We start from the raw sequence: 17,248 nt of genomic DNA on the forward strand, positions 1-17,248 counted from the left end.
CTGTTTTGAGTAGCAGGGGCTGTAAGACTAGTCAGGGTTGAGGGAAAGCTGAATAGAGCAAAGTATAGAGATATCCTTAATTGAAACAGCAAAATGAGCCTAAGTACAAAGCAAAGACAGCACAGGTGTGGCTTAGGAGCAACTCTGTGAATGTCGTTGGGTGACCCAGCCTGCACTTAAACACAATCGAACATCTTTGGAGAGACTTGAAAATAGCTGTCGACGACAGTTCCCATCCAACCTGAGAGGAGCAGAGAAAAATGGCAGAAAATCCCCAAATCCAGGTGTGCAATGCTTGCTGCATCATATCCAAGAAGACTTGAGGTTGTAATAATATCGTATTTGTATTGTACTGTATTTGTATTTTTCTGAGATGTGTGTTAATTTGGGAAAAAAGCATCTGCTAAATGAATAAATGTAATGTAAATGTAATTGCTCCCAAAGGTCCAAAAAAGTTGGGACAGTATGGAAAATAATTAAAAACAGGAGGAGTGATTTGTAAATTGACTTTGACTTGTATTCAAACAAAAACAGTATAAAGATGAGGTGTTTTCCTGTTTTACCTAATCAGCTGCATTTTTTTTTTTTTAAAAAAATGTACATTTATTCTGAAATTGATGCCTGTAACACGTTCCAAAAAAGTTGGGACACTCGAGTGTTTACCACTGTGTAACATCACTATGGGTGTTAGTAACACTTATGAAGTGTTTGGGAGCTGAAGACACCGGTTGGTTAAGTTTAGCAAACGGAATTTTCTGCCATTCATCCGTTATACAGGTGTTCAGCTGTGTAACCGTACAGGGCCTTCGTTGCTATATTTTGTGCTTCATAATGTGCCACACATTGTCAGACACAGGTCACGACTGTGGGCGGGCCAGTCTAGTACCCGCACTCTCTCTTTACGCAGCCATGCACTTGTAATGGGGGCAGGATGCGGTTTGGCGGCGTCCTGTTGGAAAATGCAGGGACGTCTCTGGAAAAAACGACATGCGGATGGCAGCATATGTTGTTCTGAAATTTGTACGTATCTTTCTGCATTATTGGTGCCCTCACAGAAGGGCATGTTACCCCTGCCATGGGCACTGACACCCCCTACTATGACAGATGTTGACTTTTGGACCTGATGCCAATTACAGCTTGGATGTTCCTTTTCCTCTTTGACCCAGAGAAAACAGTGGCTGTTTTTTCCAGAAACTATTTGAAATGTTGACTCATTGGACCACGAAACACGATTCCACTGTGCTACCATTCATCTCGGATGAGACGGAGCCCAGAGAAGTCGGTGGCGTTTCTGGACTGCGTTGATGTTTGGCTTTTGCGCTGGATAGTAAAGCCTAATGTGCATCTGTGAGTGCAGCGGCAAATGGTGGTGACTGACAAAGGTTTACTGCAGTATTCCTGAGCCCACGTCACGATATCCGTTACAGATACACGACAGTTTACAATTTCTCCACATAGGATACTGAGTATAGGTTGATGAGGAAAAAAATGAATTTAAATGATTTTAGAATAAGGCTGTAACATAAAAGTGAAAAAAGTGAAGGGGTCTGGATACTTTCTAAATGCACTGTATATATACACACACACACACACACACATACATACAGAAGCTTTACTTTTGTTTTTCACTACGCCGCTCTGTTTGTAGGCCGAGTGGATAAATGAGGCCAACAAGGGACCATTTTTCCATGTGACTTGTGTCCACAGCGGAAGGACAATGCATCATTAATCCCCGCAGGCAAACGGACAATTTGTAGAGCAAATACCACACACAGATGCGCCGCTGGTCCCCTCTCCACACGAAGACGTTGAGGCTTGGTTCACGGATTAGGCACAAAGGGATCAGCAGAGTGAAAGACGGAGGGACTGAAAAGAAGGCCAAGAAGACACATAGGGGAAAGATTGTTTTTTGTAGCCCCTCCCTCCTCCTGGGGGTGCAGCATGGAGAGGGGGCACGAGAGAAGCGTCTTTCACCCATTTGACAGACCCTGTCCTTGACCGCTTTTTCTTGAGTCCCTTTTCTTCTGTTGTCCAATTCAAGAGGACAAGTGTGGACCCTCTTCAGCTGGGGAGTATTTGTGGGCTCTGTGTGTGTGTGTGAGTGAGTGAGACAGAGGGAGAGACAAGACATTCAAGTCAAGAGGTGTAAGTGATGAAGTACATGAGGGGGGCAGCAGGTAACTCAAGAGTGAACAGGAAACAAGGAAGGGAAGGGGACGGGGGGTAGCGAGAGCGCTCCTCCAGACGGAAAGGTTGAGAAGCTGCCAGCTTAAAGGCACATTTGACACACAGCCCCCATCTCCTAAATCCTCTTTCGTGTCACACGCACCTCTCAGCAGAGACAACCGTTGATGGTCCAGACAGCGGTCACCCCGACCGTGGCCCATGGTGCGTGATCGCGCCAAGATGCCCCATTCGCGGAGGGCACTTGAGCAGCACGTTGAGGACGCTGGCCGGGGCCACCGTGTCCGACGTGGGACACGGGAGCAGGTGCAGGACCCGGATACCAGCCTGCACACGGAGACCACGGGAAGAGGGTGAGCAGAATCACCTCAGAGTTGTCCTCAACGGTAGTTTGTCGCTACTGATGTTTCCACTGTATTGGGCGTTGACTTGTAACGAGTTCTCCAAACAAAGCCTTAACTGTCCCATTTCATGCTGTGCCATATTTATTATTATAATAACTGTTATATATACACACACACACACACCACTACATCTGATAGCATATAGTACTTAGAGCTGCTACCAATATATCCAAAGTTTGCTGGGGAAATAACTGTAAGCAGCTTAACAGCTTGTAAGTGCCTTTGGAGAGAAGCGTTGGGTAAATAAAGTAATGTAACAAATATCTCGAGTGGCTTCCAGTTTCTTCCACACATTACACAGCTGTAGTGGAGAAACTCCCTTGGGGGTGAAGTGAAAGCAAAAGTGAAGTAAAACTACAAGGGGAACCATTTCATTTTCTCTTTAGTGACGAACTTCTCAGCAGAGAAGCCGACAAAGGAGAACAACTTTCTTTTTGCCACTGACATTTTTTGCTGAAATAAAATCTCGATGGACGGGGCTCTCGCCCTTTGGATGAGGTCATGGAGGGCTATGCTTCAACAGCACCTTGAGGCTTTCGGCCAGGTGAGATCTCTCGGAAAGCCCCGGTGTGTGCGAGCCTGCGATGTGTCGACACAGTCGCGGCGTTTGCCTCGGCTGTGCTGTGCTGTCCAACACGTTTCTGAAAAGTCTCTCTGTCACAACAGTTCTTCATCAGAAACATATGTAATGTCTGCGGGGTCGTGATATTGACCGGTAAATTTCAGCAAGGAGCCCTTTAGGGAGCAGTGGAACGAGAACTTAAAGAAGTTTCCTGTGCTGTTGTGGGAACTGTGTGAAGTACAGACAAGCGTTTTTGTACGATCGATCGATCTCCGTATTGCGTCTCTTTCAACAGGACGCCCGTTCAACCGCCGAGCCCCCAAGCTGCGCAGAAGAACGGGCGCAGGTACAGTATTTTACAGTATTTGACCGCAGCGATCCTTTGAAGCACGTCGCTCACGTCACGCTGTGCTCCGGCTCCCCGTGCAGTGTCCTCGGTGCGAGCGGCGCTGCCCCAGGCCAGAGTACGGCCATCGCACCGTGTGCCCCCCCTGCTCCAAGAGCCTGCGCGGGAGCTTCCTCTTCTGCTGGGCTTGCGGGCGCGAGTGGCAGGGACCCGTGTGGGAAACGTCCTGCAGCCTCCCGGGGTGCGAGCGGAGGGCGGCTCTCCTCTCCACCGAGACCACGACCGACCGCGGATCGGCCGTGTACGGATGTCCCTTGTTCCGCGCGTGTCCCTGCTGCGAGGCCCTGCTCGCGCACTCCGGCCGAGGGTGCAACAACATCCGCTGCGGTCGCTGCCGGACCCGGCTGTGCTTCCGGTGCCTGAAGACGAGCTTCTGCCCCGGTGCGTGTCGTGTTGTGGACAACAGGCCATCGCTCGCGCTTCTCGGCACGTAGGGCCTGCTGTCAGCTGTGTGCGCGTGCCGTGGGGATGAGGCATGAGGGATGAGGGATGAGGGATGCCGAGAACACGAGACGCAGCGCTCCGCCAGCACTTCACGGAGCTCAGCGGCACGTCGACGCTTCTGTGATGAACCGGTATATAGACGACATGTTAACGCATTTTGAGCGACGCAAGAGTTGCGCCTTTTCTGGTAGTTCGTGAGCTGCTAAAGAAATGTTTTCTTCTCACTTTCCAAATTGACAGCAGTCCTCATAAAAACTTAGCAGCTGATGTGCGAAACACCAGTTCTTATGATGATTATTATGATTCGTGAACTATGGTCACTTTTGTGATTGTTACTATGTTATTATGAGCTCGTGCCCTGCTGCACGAGTTTCTGTCATCTCTGAATTTCTGATTTTCTCTCAATGCTCTTCGTGTAGCCAGTGATGAGAAGGAATTCCTCCTTCGAGTTTTTACCACTTTGATCGTCTTTATGAATAAAAAAACACATTAAAGCCTTCATCAGCGTGTGGTCCCTTCTTTTTTCCGAGCTGTACAAAGTAAGTATTTTGCAGCGGCGAGTCACCATGCAGAGCAGAAAAAGAAAGATAGAAACGGAAACGCAAAAAGCGTCGAGTTTCTCCCGCCCTTTTCTGCGCCGCCGCGGCGCTCGACGTACAAGGTGAGCGCGCGCCAGCCGAGTAGCTACGACGCGTGCGTAGAGGCTCCGTGTGACGTCACTCGCGTGCGCCGGCTACTTGGTTGCTATGGCGAGTTAGGGACTGCGGAGTGTTTCGTTCGTTCGTTCGTTCGCGGGGTCCGCGGGGAAACGGCGGCGTCTCGCGACGTTCAGCGCTAAGAAGCGAGTCGCAGCAGCTCCGGTTCCGGTCGCGGTCGCGGTCGCGGTCCAGCGAACGACGCGACGGCACTACTCACTCGTACTACTACTCAACCGACGTCTTCTGTCTTCAGGTCTTGGCTCATTGTTGATTCTACATTTTATTCTGTAGTAAAGGAGAAAAGTGACGCTCTACGGTCCTGATTAACTGACGAAGAGTGACGTCAGCAAATGCAGAAATGAATTAATTAGTGAATCATGAAACCGCGGTTTTTTTTTTCTTTTTTCCCCCCCGTTCGTTCTTCGCACAAGGGCTGTGTGAGTGTCGAACCTGCGGACGGGGCGCTCACGTTTGCCCGTGTGTGACGTATGCGTGACGTGTCTGTGACGTGTCGGCTATGTGTGACGCGTGCGCGGCAGCGATGTCATCACTGAAAAGCGAGGAGCCGCTGAGCGACGTGGAGCCGCTGCCACCCTCGGCGGCCCCCTCCCCCCCTGCGTCGTTCCTGTCCCCACCCCCGAGGAGTCCCCGCCCTCCCCCACACTCGCCCCCTTCCCTGGCGCGGTCCTGGCCGCCGTCCCCACCCCTGACCGCGCTGTCCTCCTCGAGCCGGGTCACGGCCCGTCTGTACGCATCGCTGAGATCCACCCAGGGTCTTGGGCTGGCGGACCCCTCGGAACACGCGGAGGATCCCAGGTGTGCGTGCGTGCGTGAATGCGTGCGTGCGTGCGTGCGTGCGTGCGTGCGTGCGCGCACATGCAATTCCTCTCCTTCCTGCAGCACTAGCTGGTTCGTCCTTATTTTCCTTCACAAGTCCTCTAACCGCTCTACCCCGTCCTCCCAGGCAGGTGAGGTTCAGTGTCTCCGCCCCCGTCTCCCTTCGCACCGATGCTCACGTGGGCTGGCCGGACACCTCGCCCCCCACCTTCCTGGAGGGGCGTCCGGAGGAGCCTGCTGGGGGCGCGTGCAGGGCGGGACGCTCGGACCTGGAGCTCGGTGAGCTGGCGGAGCAGATGAGCGTGAAGCTAAAGGCCAGCTTGGAGAGCACCGCCGGGCCCTTGTCTGCACAGGTGAGACCCCCTGTAGTGGTGCACCCTCCCCCCACCCTTACCTGCTTATACAAACGTGGTTAAAAACACAGAAAAGTGTTTTAGCTTGTTAGGGGTTCCGCGGTAAATGCCCAGGGACGCGGTGCCTCGGTCAGTCTGATCTATGCTCCGGTGTCAGTCTGCAGTTGTTCTTTTCCTCTTCTCTACTGCCAGCTTACAGTACATCTGTGTCGACCCAATTCCATGTGTTTACTCACCTCTGCGTGCGTGTGTGTGTCAGAGCGGCCACCAGCACATCGAGGACATGGAGAACGTACGGAATCATCTGCAGACCCTGTTGAGGACAGATCACGAACCCATAGAGGGAGGAAGTAAGTGGCTCCTGCAACCGAACAAGTGAACAGCCGTTTGTCACCTGTCACTCTTGTAACACCATTGGCCGAGCCAGAGAGGAAATCCCTGTGCTGACCACCAGAGGCCAGCAGTGAGCATGACCGCACCAGGTGTAACCGAGCGGTCCATCCACTGCGTTCCTGCTCATAGCTGTGAGCGCATGCTTACCTTCGTCCTGCTCTCCTGCAGGGGGCGCCACCTACCTTGCAGGGATTCCTCTGCTTGCGGGACAGAGAAAGGACAGCGAGTCCTTTGAGAGTGACACGACCTCTCGCCTGCTCAGGTGAGACAGGCGGCATATGGGATGGTAATGACTGTAATGCACACAGTTCTCACATGTGACCATGGGGAAAGGTGCATTGCAAACATGGGGTTACTGTGCAGTCATGGGACAGGTCTTCTTTCTCCATGCGAACACGGTTTATGTGCCGAAAGCTTTCTGTCTGTAAGCTGTGCTACTTTGGCCCCGCAGCGCCCCCCTGCTGGACGACGTGTCTCCGCCCCTCTCCGACAGCGGTCTGGACGAGCTGTTCCCGCTCTACTCGCGCCTGCGGCCCCACGGTGTTCAGTCATCCTCGTCGGACGTGCACGTCCTGCAGGACCGTCTTAACAGGGAGAGGACGCGACGGAAGGTACAGCAGAGCTATGTCCTCCGTCTTTCCGCTCCTTTGCTTCCTTCCCCAAGCTGTGGGTCAGAGGGTCACGGTCAGAGGGTCGAGCGCGGGGCAGAGCTTTGGTGAAAGCCGCTTTTGTGCTCCTTTCCGTAAGCTCGCTGAGCGGCTGCTGGTGGCCATAATGCGCTTTGACCGTGAGCTCATTAAGGTTACCAAGAGGGAGGGGCTGCTGAGCGCAGCCTCCCAGCAACCCCTTTGGACGCCTCCTCCAGGGTCTTGCTCACAAAAGTACTTCCGTATCGTACCAGACTGTGAAATTGAGCTAAACCCAGTCCCACGGTGTTTGCAGCTCCTGTCTGCTGTTCCCGAGTATCAGCCGTCAGGAACAAGATGAGGAACGACCGCATGTTCATGGGATGACCAGCAGTTTGACCTCAGACATTTTTCTTTTCACTCGTTTTCAGTCTGTTTTAACGCTTTATATGTGGTGTAAATTACATTTACATGTATTCATTTATCAGACACTTTTCCCCAGAGTGGCGAACATCTCATAGAAAATACAAAGTGTTCATTACGGTAGCAGGAAGAGACACTTAGATACAGATGCGTGATTCTTAAGTGCAGTTTATTTCCACTATATGAACCAACGTTCATCAGACAAGTAGCTGCATAAAACTTTATCAGAATATCGACGATTCCTGATCGCTTTCCAACAGTTTTTTTTTGATACACACAAACATTTACGTACATTAGAGGAGTAGTTGTGTAAAGGTTCATCTGGGCATCATCAGAAAGTTACGGTGCATCAACATTTACATCTTACATGAACTTAAGAGATGATGGGCAAAGTGAGTCTGGAAAAGGTCAGTTTTCAGACCCTTTTAAATGTGGACAGAGATTCAGCAGTTCCGAGTGACGGGGGAGGTCGTTTCACCACAACGGAGCCGGAACCGAGAACCCCTGTGCTTTACCTTTCGTGCGCGGGACCACCAAGCGAGCAGAAGTAGACGAGCGAAGGAGCCTGCCCGGGGTGTAGCGCTTGATCGAGTCCTGTAAATATCTGGGATCAGTTCTGTTGATAGTTTTTTAGACAATAACCAGGGTCTTGAATTTGATCCAGGCAGCAATAGGAAACCAGTGCAGATAAACGAGTAGAGAGATACATGGGAACACTTTGGCAAGTCGAACACGACTTCTACTGCATTATTCTCTAGAAGCTGCAGAGGTTTGGTGGCAGTAGAAGGAAGGCCACGCAGGAGAGAGTACTAAGATAAGGACAGATCCTGTGGATGTTATGCAGGATGTATCTGCAGGACCAAGTTGTAGCTTCGATGTGCCGAGAGAAAGCCAGACTCAAGTCAGTCGTCACTCCCAGACTCTTAGTCACAGTAACAGTCAAAGTGACTGGAGTTACGAACGAAGGGCAAAGACTTAAGGTTCGATTTTTTTTTTTTTTGTCAGTTGCAATGTACACACTGCTGCGTCCTTCTAGTAGAAAAGCCGGCAGTTCTCTGCGGGACGGAGGAGGCGCAAACGTACTCCGGAATGTCTAGATACGGGCACTGGGGGGCGGGGCCTCGTGTCCACCTTCCTGGAATTGGGGAACACCGCGAGGGAACGGCGTTTGAGCCGTACGCCGCACCCGGTGACCCCCGTGAGACGGCTGCCCAAACCGCGAAGGATCCCTCGCCGTGTTGGAGAGCTGGGAACGCACGCTGTGTGTTGAAAGGCATCCTTTGGGTTCTCCCGAATGCCGGAAACGGTGACGACGAGGACGACGACTCATCGCTCCACGCTGCTCTACTCCTTCCGTTGCTCGGGGCTCCAGGTGTGGCCTTGGGTACGAGTGCTTCCCCAGTATGAGGCCTGCTGTGAACTGGGCTTTCGGGAAGCGCCTGGCGTACGGTGTGTGTTGTCACTGGATCGGAGAGGTGCTCATTCAGTTCTCTGGTCATTTTTGAGGCTGTGCTTTTGGGGCATTTAGTCAGTGAGGTGTCTCTGTCCCTGTCCCACAGGAGCTGTTCCTCTTTCCTCTGCGGCGTCTCCATGTTTGCCATGCGCTCTCATTATTTTTGAGGCTCTTCCCTCTGACACATCCAGTCATTTAGCAGCTTTTGTGAGCGACGCACCTGCAGCTCAGGCACCGACTACGTCCTCTTTGGACTCTCTGATGTCCTCGGTGGCGACTCTCGACTTCTGTAGCATGCGTGTGTGCGCTCAGCACTGCCGACTGAAAATGGCCTCCGTCCCTGGCTGTGTGACACTGATGCTCCTCACCCTTGCGACATACCGCTGGAACCTCTGCATCTCCCGTCTCCTCCTCAGTTCCTCTTCGAGCCCCGTCATGATGCTCAAGGTGTCTTACTCTCACACTCTGCGCACATCTTCACTCTCGATCTTTTTCCTCGATGAGTCCTCAGCCCCGGGTTCTTGGGCTCACTTTGTTAGCGGAACAGGGCCCTCGGGGGGTGCTTTTCGCTGCGCTCTCTAGTGGGGCTAAGCCGCTTGTCCCAGTGGGAGTGGCTTGCTTTAGCACGGTCCAGTCCCCTTAATCTGATTGCCTCACACGACTGCGACTCTCGCGCTGAAAGGTCCAACAGGTTGGCACTGTGTACGTTAGCACCTGCTGTTTCGGGTTCTGTTCTGGAGGACATGTTCTCCGCCTCCCTGGTCACCCAGTCTATCCTTTGCTGACCTGCGTTGTGGCCCACCACAGGTGGTGCCGTCCCTCTCCGCTTCCTGCCGAACCCTTGGGCCCTCCTTTTCTCGGGATCCTGCACTCCTCTGTCTTGCTGCGCACCTTCAGCCATCACAGCCCCCCCTAGCACCCCGACTCTCCTTGGAACACCGTCATAAACCCCTCACCTTTACCCTGTATGCCCCCCAGCCTGGAGGGTTGTCATCATCCCTCACACCATCGCTGTGTCTTCCTTCCTCTTGTCCTTCAGCAATGTGAGACGCAGATCCAGGTCCTGCAGAACAAAGTGCTCCTCTTCCAGCAGCAGGTGGCGCTCGCTGTGTCCGCTGACCGCAGGAAGGACATCATGATTGAGCAGCTGGACAAGGTGGGCATCGAAGCATCTCTCTCACCTCCGTCACACTCGTTGTAGGCGGCCATCTTCATTGTGTCGATTCCATGCTGCAAACATGCTGCGAAACCACCCGCCTCTCGTTCTCTATGTGCAGACCTTGGCCAAGGTGGTGGAGGGCTGGAGGAAACATGAGGAGGAGAAGAGCGAAGGAATGAAGCGGTTGCAGGACGAGAAGGAGGCGGCAGACAGGGCCCAGGCTCAACAACAGGAGGTGAACACACTCAGTGGGTTCTTGTTGGTGCGCCGCCCTGCTGGCCGAACCTTCACCCACCTGGTGCTCAGTGTGATGCACGGTGTGTTTGTGACATGCAGTGTGATTGCATTTCCTAGATGCTGGCACATTTTGAGCAGTCCCTGTCCCAGGCTGCGGAGACTCTGGATCGAGAGAAGAAGCACAGAGAGGAGCTCAGCAGTGTGAACCAGCAGCTGGTAGCATGCGCACGCACGCACGCAGAGTCACCCAGGATGCCTGCCCCATGAACATTGTGGCTTGCTGCTCCTTGCTCTGAACCCTACCTCTCTGTCTGCACCTCTCGCTGTTCCCAGCAACAGCAGATTTGCGAGCTGCGCAGGGAGCTGGAGGAGCAGGGTCGCCGGTTCGAGCGGAGCCGCGCTGAGCTGCAGGAGGCCCACAAAGAGGCGCAGGAGGCGCACGGCAGCCTGGCACAGCACAGGGAGGCCTGGTCCCGTAGGGAGAGGGAGCTGGAGGAGCGTTTGGCCGCGCTGCACTCTGACGTAGATGAGGAGAGGGTGAGCAGGGGGTCGGAGCTCAGGGGCCGAAAAGTTGTGTCCCAAAGAAAAGCAGCACTGCTGACGCTGTGTCTCCCAGGCGCACCGGCAGCGAACCGCACAGCAGCTGCAGGAGGCCCAGCGAGAGGCGCACTCGGCCCTCGGCCAGCTGCAGCAGCGCCAAGGGGAGCTGGAGGAGGCGCGGCGAGAAAGAGACGCCGCTCGCATGGACAGGGCGCTGGACCAGGTTAGAGCGTCCCTTTCGACTTTCCTTCCACAGGGCAAGGGGGTCATACAGCCACAGCACGCGGGCTACTCAGTCTTGAGTGTGTGTGTCTGTGCGCCAGGCTCGTTTCGAGGCCCAGCGTTCTCAGCTAGAGGTGGAGCTGAAGCTCTCTGTAGAGCAGCAGGTGACGGAGAGACTGGCGGCGCTGCAGAAGGACAACGCCGAGACCACTGCGTCGCTACGGGAGCAACATCGGTGCGACGCATCCCGCCCACACGCCGCCCACACACCACCAGAGCACCGCCCACCCTACACACAGAGCTCTGGCCGCCGGCCACACACACACACTCCACTGATGTTCCGCGGTGTTCCGCAGGAAGCAGCTGTTGGAGCTGAGCGCCCGCCACGACGCGGAGCTGTCTGCACAGCTCGCTCACTTTAGGGCCGAGCTGCAGGAGCGCGAGGAGAGGCAGCGTGAACTCACACAGGAGTATGAGAAAAGGTGAGTCCCGGGTTTCAGCACCAGGCCCAACTGTTGTCCAGAAATGTACTTGAGCTGAAGTAAAAAAGGAATCGGTACGAAAAGCTACTGAACTGTCAAGGTATGTACAGTTTGTCCCACCGTGTCAGAGCAGTGCCCCCCACGTCCCCCACAGGCTCACTGGCACCCAGGAGCAGCTGCTCCATCTACAGAACAGCACAAGGAAGCTGGAGGAGCAAAGGACTCAGCTCATCACCCAACTGCAGGGTCTACTGCGCTCCCACTGGGCGGAGGCCCTGCACTTGCTGGCCACCCAGTGCCAGGTTCGAGGGGGACTGGGCTTCAGGGAGTTCAGCGGGGCTAGCGGGAGGTTGAAGGTTTAGAATTACTGAGGCCATGAAGTCTCCTTTGCACACAACGCCCCCCAGGCTGAAGATGTGCCCCCCGCCATCCCTAAGTGTCACACCTCTTCAGTGGCCAGAGCTGGAGAACGGAGCTCCTGGTGGGCGGAGCCATCTCCCCCAAGCGAGGAGCTGCAGGAGGAGACAGCTATAGACATTAGTCCGATGAACTCGTGTCCCAGTCAAGTGCCAGGTACGAGCGTGTGTCCCTGCTGCGCGCTGTATGTCCCTGCTCCGCGATGTATGTCACCCTCATGTCTTCCCAGATGTGCCCCAAGCCGTGATCCTGCACATGTCCAGGAAGAAGACCTCCCAGCTGGACCTCAGCAGCACCTTTGCCCCCCTGGAGCCCCAGCTGGATGACACGGGGGTCACAGGTGAGGGACCGACAATGCACCGCTGCCGTCTCATCCCATTGGTTCATCACATGTGTTTAAACACAGCTTTTTATTAAAATTAATTAAAACAGCAACATATGGAGAGACAGGAGATATGGGGCGTGTGGGACATTCAGTTCAATGTATTTTTATAGAGCTCTTCTCACACAGTGACACAGAGCCCTGAACAAAAGCATAAGACAAACAGACAAAAGATAGTTGGCTATATATTAAATTGGCACAGTGTCCATGCGGGTATCAAAGCTATTAGTATGTCTACTGGTCACGGAGGAAAGGAACAAAAAAACTCCTTACTGAAACTGAAGGGAGAAAAAAAAACTCTGGGGGCCCAAGTACGTACCAGTGGTTGCTCCCCCCCCGTTATTTTACATTAACCAAGACTTTTAAGACAATTTACAATTAATAATGAAATTGTAGCTGAGTGTTAACTTGATGTACGCCTCGTCCATCATGGCAGGCGGTCATCAGCTTTAGTCAACATGGGGTGCTGGTGTGATGGACGGCCACCTGGCCTCGTTGGATCAAGAGAAATATGAATATGTCACAGTTGCAAAATAGTATTATTAAGACCAAAATAAATATTCATATCTTTTTTTTCTGTCAGCATCCTGCCATCTAGATGGCTTAATACACACGGTACACACAGTATGTGCACACTACACACATGGTACCTACATAGTACACACACCGTGCATACACAGTACATAAACGGTAAATACATGGTACCCACACACTCCTACGGGAATGTCCTCACTGTTCATGTCCATTTGACACAAGTGTGTGTGTGTATACTGTACCCTCAGCTGTTATTCTTGACCTCTGCTGTGCAAGTAGATCGGGAACATCAGCGCTGGAAAGTGATGCTGGATTAGTGGGGCTGGTAAATACATTATCATAGCAACGGTGTGTGTTGTCAGTAGTTTGTGGTGTCAGCGCTGTGTGTTCTGGGCTCAGCTCCCCACCTCCAGCATACTCCTCTTGGGGCTTCAGCTCCCTCAGGTCGCGAGCTTTGCCCCATTGAACTCAAGTTCAGTGGTTAGAGCAGGGTACAGAAGTGATTTACCATTGTAAACTGTATTTAACTGTATTCAGTGTGGCACAGTAAACTATTTTACTGTAGGTTTGTTTATCGTCATTATTATTTATCTGTCACTTTTCTCCAGTGTGACTTACAGTGTAGAACTGAGCTACTTACTCTGATTTACCCCTGTATACAACATGATAATTTTACTGTATCAGTTCAGGGTAAGTACCTGATTAAGGGCACAACAGCGGATGCCTGGACAGGAACCCGGCACTTTGATTGGAAGTTGTAACCACTGCGCCACCTGCTGGTCAAGCCGCTTGCTAGTGACATCCACACTGTGTGTCTTTTACATTTACATTTATTCATTTAGCAGACGCTTTTCTCCAAAGCGACGTACATCTTTTGACCTCTTTCTGTTAAAACTGAGTGGTAAAATGAGCAGTAAGAAGGTGAAAACAGCGTAAACATGGTTCATTTTAGTATATAATACTAATTTCATCAGAAAGTCTTGAGCAGTTTGAGGAGAATTACGTGGAAAGGGGAAGAAATGATGCTCCATGACCGTGTGCATTCCATGTGCTTGTCTCCGCAGCTCTGGGCAGCTGTGACGTGCGGAGCCTGTTGGAGAGCCCGCCATGGGGGGCCACCCACAGGGACGACAGGACAGCATGCACAGGAGAGGGCAGGCCCTCGTCTCCTCAGGAAGTGACTCGCATCTGTTGCCGTGCCAACAGCCCCGAGGGGGATGTTTTCCAGGGGTACGGTGGGCCATCGAGCAAAACGGAGCGAGCGAGGGACCGCGAGGTTCCCAGGGGCACCAGTGCTGAAGTTGGGGGTGGCAGCAGCGGAGAGAGGTGGACCCCTAGAGGACAGGAGGCCAGTCGGGGGGAGGGGCTGTTATCTCACCTGCCCCCGACCGGGTCCCTGCAGAGACATGTTTACGACACTGCAGCATCCACTGCACAGGGGGCCCGACAGGCTGAGCTACAGCACTACATCTCCATGGTGAGTCTGCGAATGCCCCTGTGCGTAGATGCAAATGTCCCCTGTCCATGGTCAGCAGACACTTGTGGGTCACATGCTGTATGTGGGGATGGTAGAGCTGCCTGTAAAAACTCTGTGGTGTCTCTCTGTTTGTCTCAGCTGCTGGACCGCGCCCCAGGGGACCCTCTGGAACCCCCCGTCAAGGGTAGTGCTCATCCGATATCCGTGTGCTCTGGTTCCACTGTGTCTCGGTCTGGTGACTCCGCCCAGATTGGTGACTCCACCCAGAAAGGTTGGCAGGGTGAAATGGGACCATTCTGGTACTGCCCAGGTAGGTGTGGCTCCAGTCACTGATCTGCTCTTCATTCTTCTTCATCCCCCGATCACCTCCTGCCTCAGCTCTCAGGGAATTCTGGGAAGGCGAGAGGGCACCGCCCGCTGCAGGAGCTGTGGCAAGACCTGTGATATCAGCGGTGAGCAAAGCCAAATTGCAGCCCCCACCGCCGACCAAGATGGCACCCTGCAGACCTGAGCCCAGCTGCACTCTTCAGGCGCAGTCAGGTAAGAAGGAACACACACATGCACGTACGTACGTACATACACACACCTGAGGACTACGGTGCTCTGCCAGTTACCAGCAGCATCCGTCCCTTTCGCGGTGGCTGTTGCCTTTTCTGTACCCTAGTCCTACCATGGTGTCACCGTGGTTCTGCTCTGGTTCTGCAGGAGCTGCTTTGCCCTCTGCACAGCTGTCCCAAGTATCCCGCCTCCTGACGCAGCTGCGCTCTCGGCCCGGTGACCCCACTGCCTCTCTGGAGGAGCTCGTCACCCATTTGCTCTGCAGCCAGGTGGACAGGTGAGGTGTGACCTTACACTGACCACGTGGATCTGCCCACATTGGTCCACATCGGTCCACATCAGTCCACGGGGTTGTAAAGGTCAGCCGATGAGTGGACCTTGTGGGTCTGTCCTTGGGCCATGCGGGCGGCTCTGAGAGTGATGTCCCCTGATGATATTGATTGTGGATGCAGAAGGAGGTGCTTCTCCTGTGACGCCTGTCGTCTGCATCTTTCAGCTCTTTGGTGTCGCCCCCTGGAGACGGTGAGCGGAACCTGCGCCCAGCGGAGCGGAAGGAGGTGAGCATGAGAGACGGTGAGGCAGCGCAGGCCTTGCCGTTGTGTTGCGGTCGCACCACGAGATCGCCGACGCATGCCACTGTCAGGCTGAGGGAAGTTTCTCTGCTCGCGTTGCAGGGCGTCGTCCCATCCGCAGCACAGCGCCGCCTGCAGCCCCACTGCCAGCGCGCCCCAGAGGCCGGGCGCACCCTCACCCAGGGCCTCAGGGGCAGGAGGGCCGGGCCCCAGGCCCAGAGGGGCCCCTCGTCTCGGGGGACTGTGTGGAGGTGAAGGCTGCGCGAGGACCAGACCGTGTGCTCCTTTGTGGCACGTCGCCAGTAGAAATGCCATGTTTTGTGCATGTTTATAATTGGCGTGTCACTGGAACGTGATGTGTGACCGTCAACGTTCTGGAACCCGGTGGCTGAAGGTGAAGCCCAGACCTCTCAACCGCCACCATCTTTACTCACTGGTCGCTTCAGTTTCTCCTCCACCTTTCCGTGTGTGTGTGTATTTGTCGGAGCAGATATGACTCCGGAGTGTTATTAAAATGGTCTCGTTTTTCTACTCTGTGTTTTGGAGTTTTTTCAAAGTTTTTCTTGCCCTTCCTGTGCAATGAGGCACATCGTAGCTTCTGACTCCAAGGACCAGTTGGTGGGCGTGTCTTCAGTTTGTGTGTGTGCGCACGCGTGTGTGTCTATGCGTGCGTAGTCTGCCCTGAGCAGTTGCTCAGCGCTCATCGCTCCCTTCATCCTCAGAAATGTGCTCATCTGGTGCCTGCAGCTGCGCTTCTCTGTCTGGATTAGAACAATGAGGCAGTTGAGGTTTTACCGCAGTATAATTGATTGGATCAATGCAGCGACCTGGATATAGAACGGTTTATCCGAGCAGAAGGAAACTCACCAGTGGTATTGGTGCCAAACTTTGCTGCCAGGGGGTGCTTTCTGGGGACACGGACGCTGCTGCACAGTGTTTGAGGTGCAAAATGCGTCACTTCTAATGCCTTCCTTCCTGCCTGCCTGCCTCCCTGCCCCCTGCCTCATGTGTCCTTTCTCTGGGAGCCAGAGCGCCCCGACCCCGGTGCTGATAACAGCCCTCACTGTGTCCTCTGACACCTGTTTGTTATTAACATGATAACTGTGGCGTGTGCAATTCCGCCGTTGGTGGCAGCGGTGGGATCAAGACTGTCATGTTACCACGGAAGCACAAAGTAGAAGCTGCCCAGGGGTCCCTGGGAAAATGAAGAAAGTTGTGGGTGTGGGTGTCAGTAATGTGCTGACTCCCTTTAGAGTGTGTGGCATTGCCATGCATGGGCTCACACACACACAAACACACACTGATCCCATGTCCCGTTCAAGTGGATTAAGGGCTAATGAAGGCCAAGCAGAGCTCTTGCCTGCATTGCCCTCCTGCTCTCAGTCCGTCCCGTTTCAGGGATGTAAAACCTCGAGTCCCATCCGTCGCCTGAGCCTCCAGTGTGGGACGCGTCCCTCTTGAGGCAGGACTGTGGAATCTACCAGGGGGACGTGGAACACTGGGCCTTTTCAGCGTCGGCCCCTGGACCCGGAGACTCTTGCAGGAATTTCACTCTTTCTGATATATTTTTATCCTGTTGAAACCGGATTACTTTGAAGGTCCACTTGAGGGACAGGAGAACATGTCGTCGTCGTCATCGTCGTCGTCTGGTCAGCTGCTCACTTCCAAGGCAGCTTGAGTGGAGATACAGTCTTTCACATCTTTGGTCTCTGCCTTTTCCACCCTCAGTTCGGATTACAGCAGGTCTTTGAGTTCCTGCTCTGTGGTCTGATGTCCTGCACCCAGGGATCGTTGAAGCGCGTCTTCACCGCTCCTCGTTCTGTCTACCGCTAGGGCAAGAGGAAGGTAGACAGCGATGTTCCACGAGCTCTGAGCTGTCAGTCCA

At 53.7% G+C, this 17,248-nt stretch overlaps 1 protein-coding gene across 2 annotated transcripts; it reads left to right on the forward strand.

Moving 5' to 3' along the window:
* The first annotated feature begins 3,998 nt into the window (after positions 1 to 3,998).
* cntrob (centrobin, centrosomal BRCA2 interacting protein) lies at positions 3,999 to 15,896 on the forward strand. Of its 2 annotated transcripts, none has more exons than XM_029257441.1 (21): positions 3,999 to 5,514; positions 5,663 to 5,888; positions 6,148 to 6,238; positions 6,450 to 6,543; positions 6,733 to 6,892; positions 9,823 to 9,939; positions 10,061 to 10,177; positions 10,297 to 10,395; positions 10,513 to 10,716; positions 10,796 to 10,942; positions 11,043 to 11,176; positions 11,298 to 11,423; positions 11,578 to 11,725; positions 11,831 to 11,996; positions 12,070 to 12,180; positions 13,821 to 14,233; positions 14,372 to 14,543; positions 14,612 to 14,773; positions 14,939 to 15,068; positions 15,288 to 15,348; positions 15,466 to 15,896. In XM_029257441.1, the coding sequence occupies exons 1-21, from the start codon at positions 5,216 to 5,218 to the stop codon at positions 15,616 to 15,618; spliced, it is 3,330 nt and encodes a 1,109-aa protein (XP_029113274.1). In that variant the 5' UTR covers positions 3,999 to 5,215; the 3' UTR covers positions 15,619 to 15,896. The 2 variants fall into 2 exon arrangements, with proteins under 2 accessions (XP_029113274.1, XP_029113275.1); XM_029257442.1 differs by having other exon boundaries at positions 14,372 to 14,504.
* Positions 15,897 to 17,248: the final 1,352 nt, after the last annotated feature.

Source organism: Scleropages formosus, chromosome 13 (genome assembly GCF_900964775.1).
Source record: "Scleropages formosus chromosome 13, fSclFor1.1, whole genome shotgun sequence".
NCBI lineage: Eukaryota > Metazoa > Chordata > Actinopteri > Osteoglossiformes > Osteoglossidae > Scleropages > Scleropages formosus.

Bases quoted from the DNA above. Each gene is read 5' to 3' on its own strand.
- cntrob (XM_029257441.1), top strand. From the start codon at position 5,216: ATGTGTGACGCGTGCGCGGCAGCGATGTCATCACTGAAAAGCGAGGAG. The intron at 9,940-10,060 runs GTGGGCATCGAA...CTCTATGTGCAG, and splicing joins TGATTGAGCAGCTGGACAAG to ACCTTGGCCAAGGTGGTGGA. The intron at 11,726-11,830 runs GTTCGAGGGGGA...AACGCCCCCCAG, and splicing joins TGCTGGCCACCCAGTGCCAG to GCTGAAGATGTGCCCCCCGC.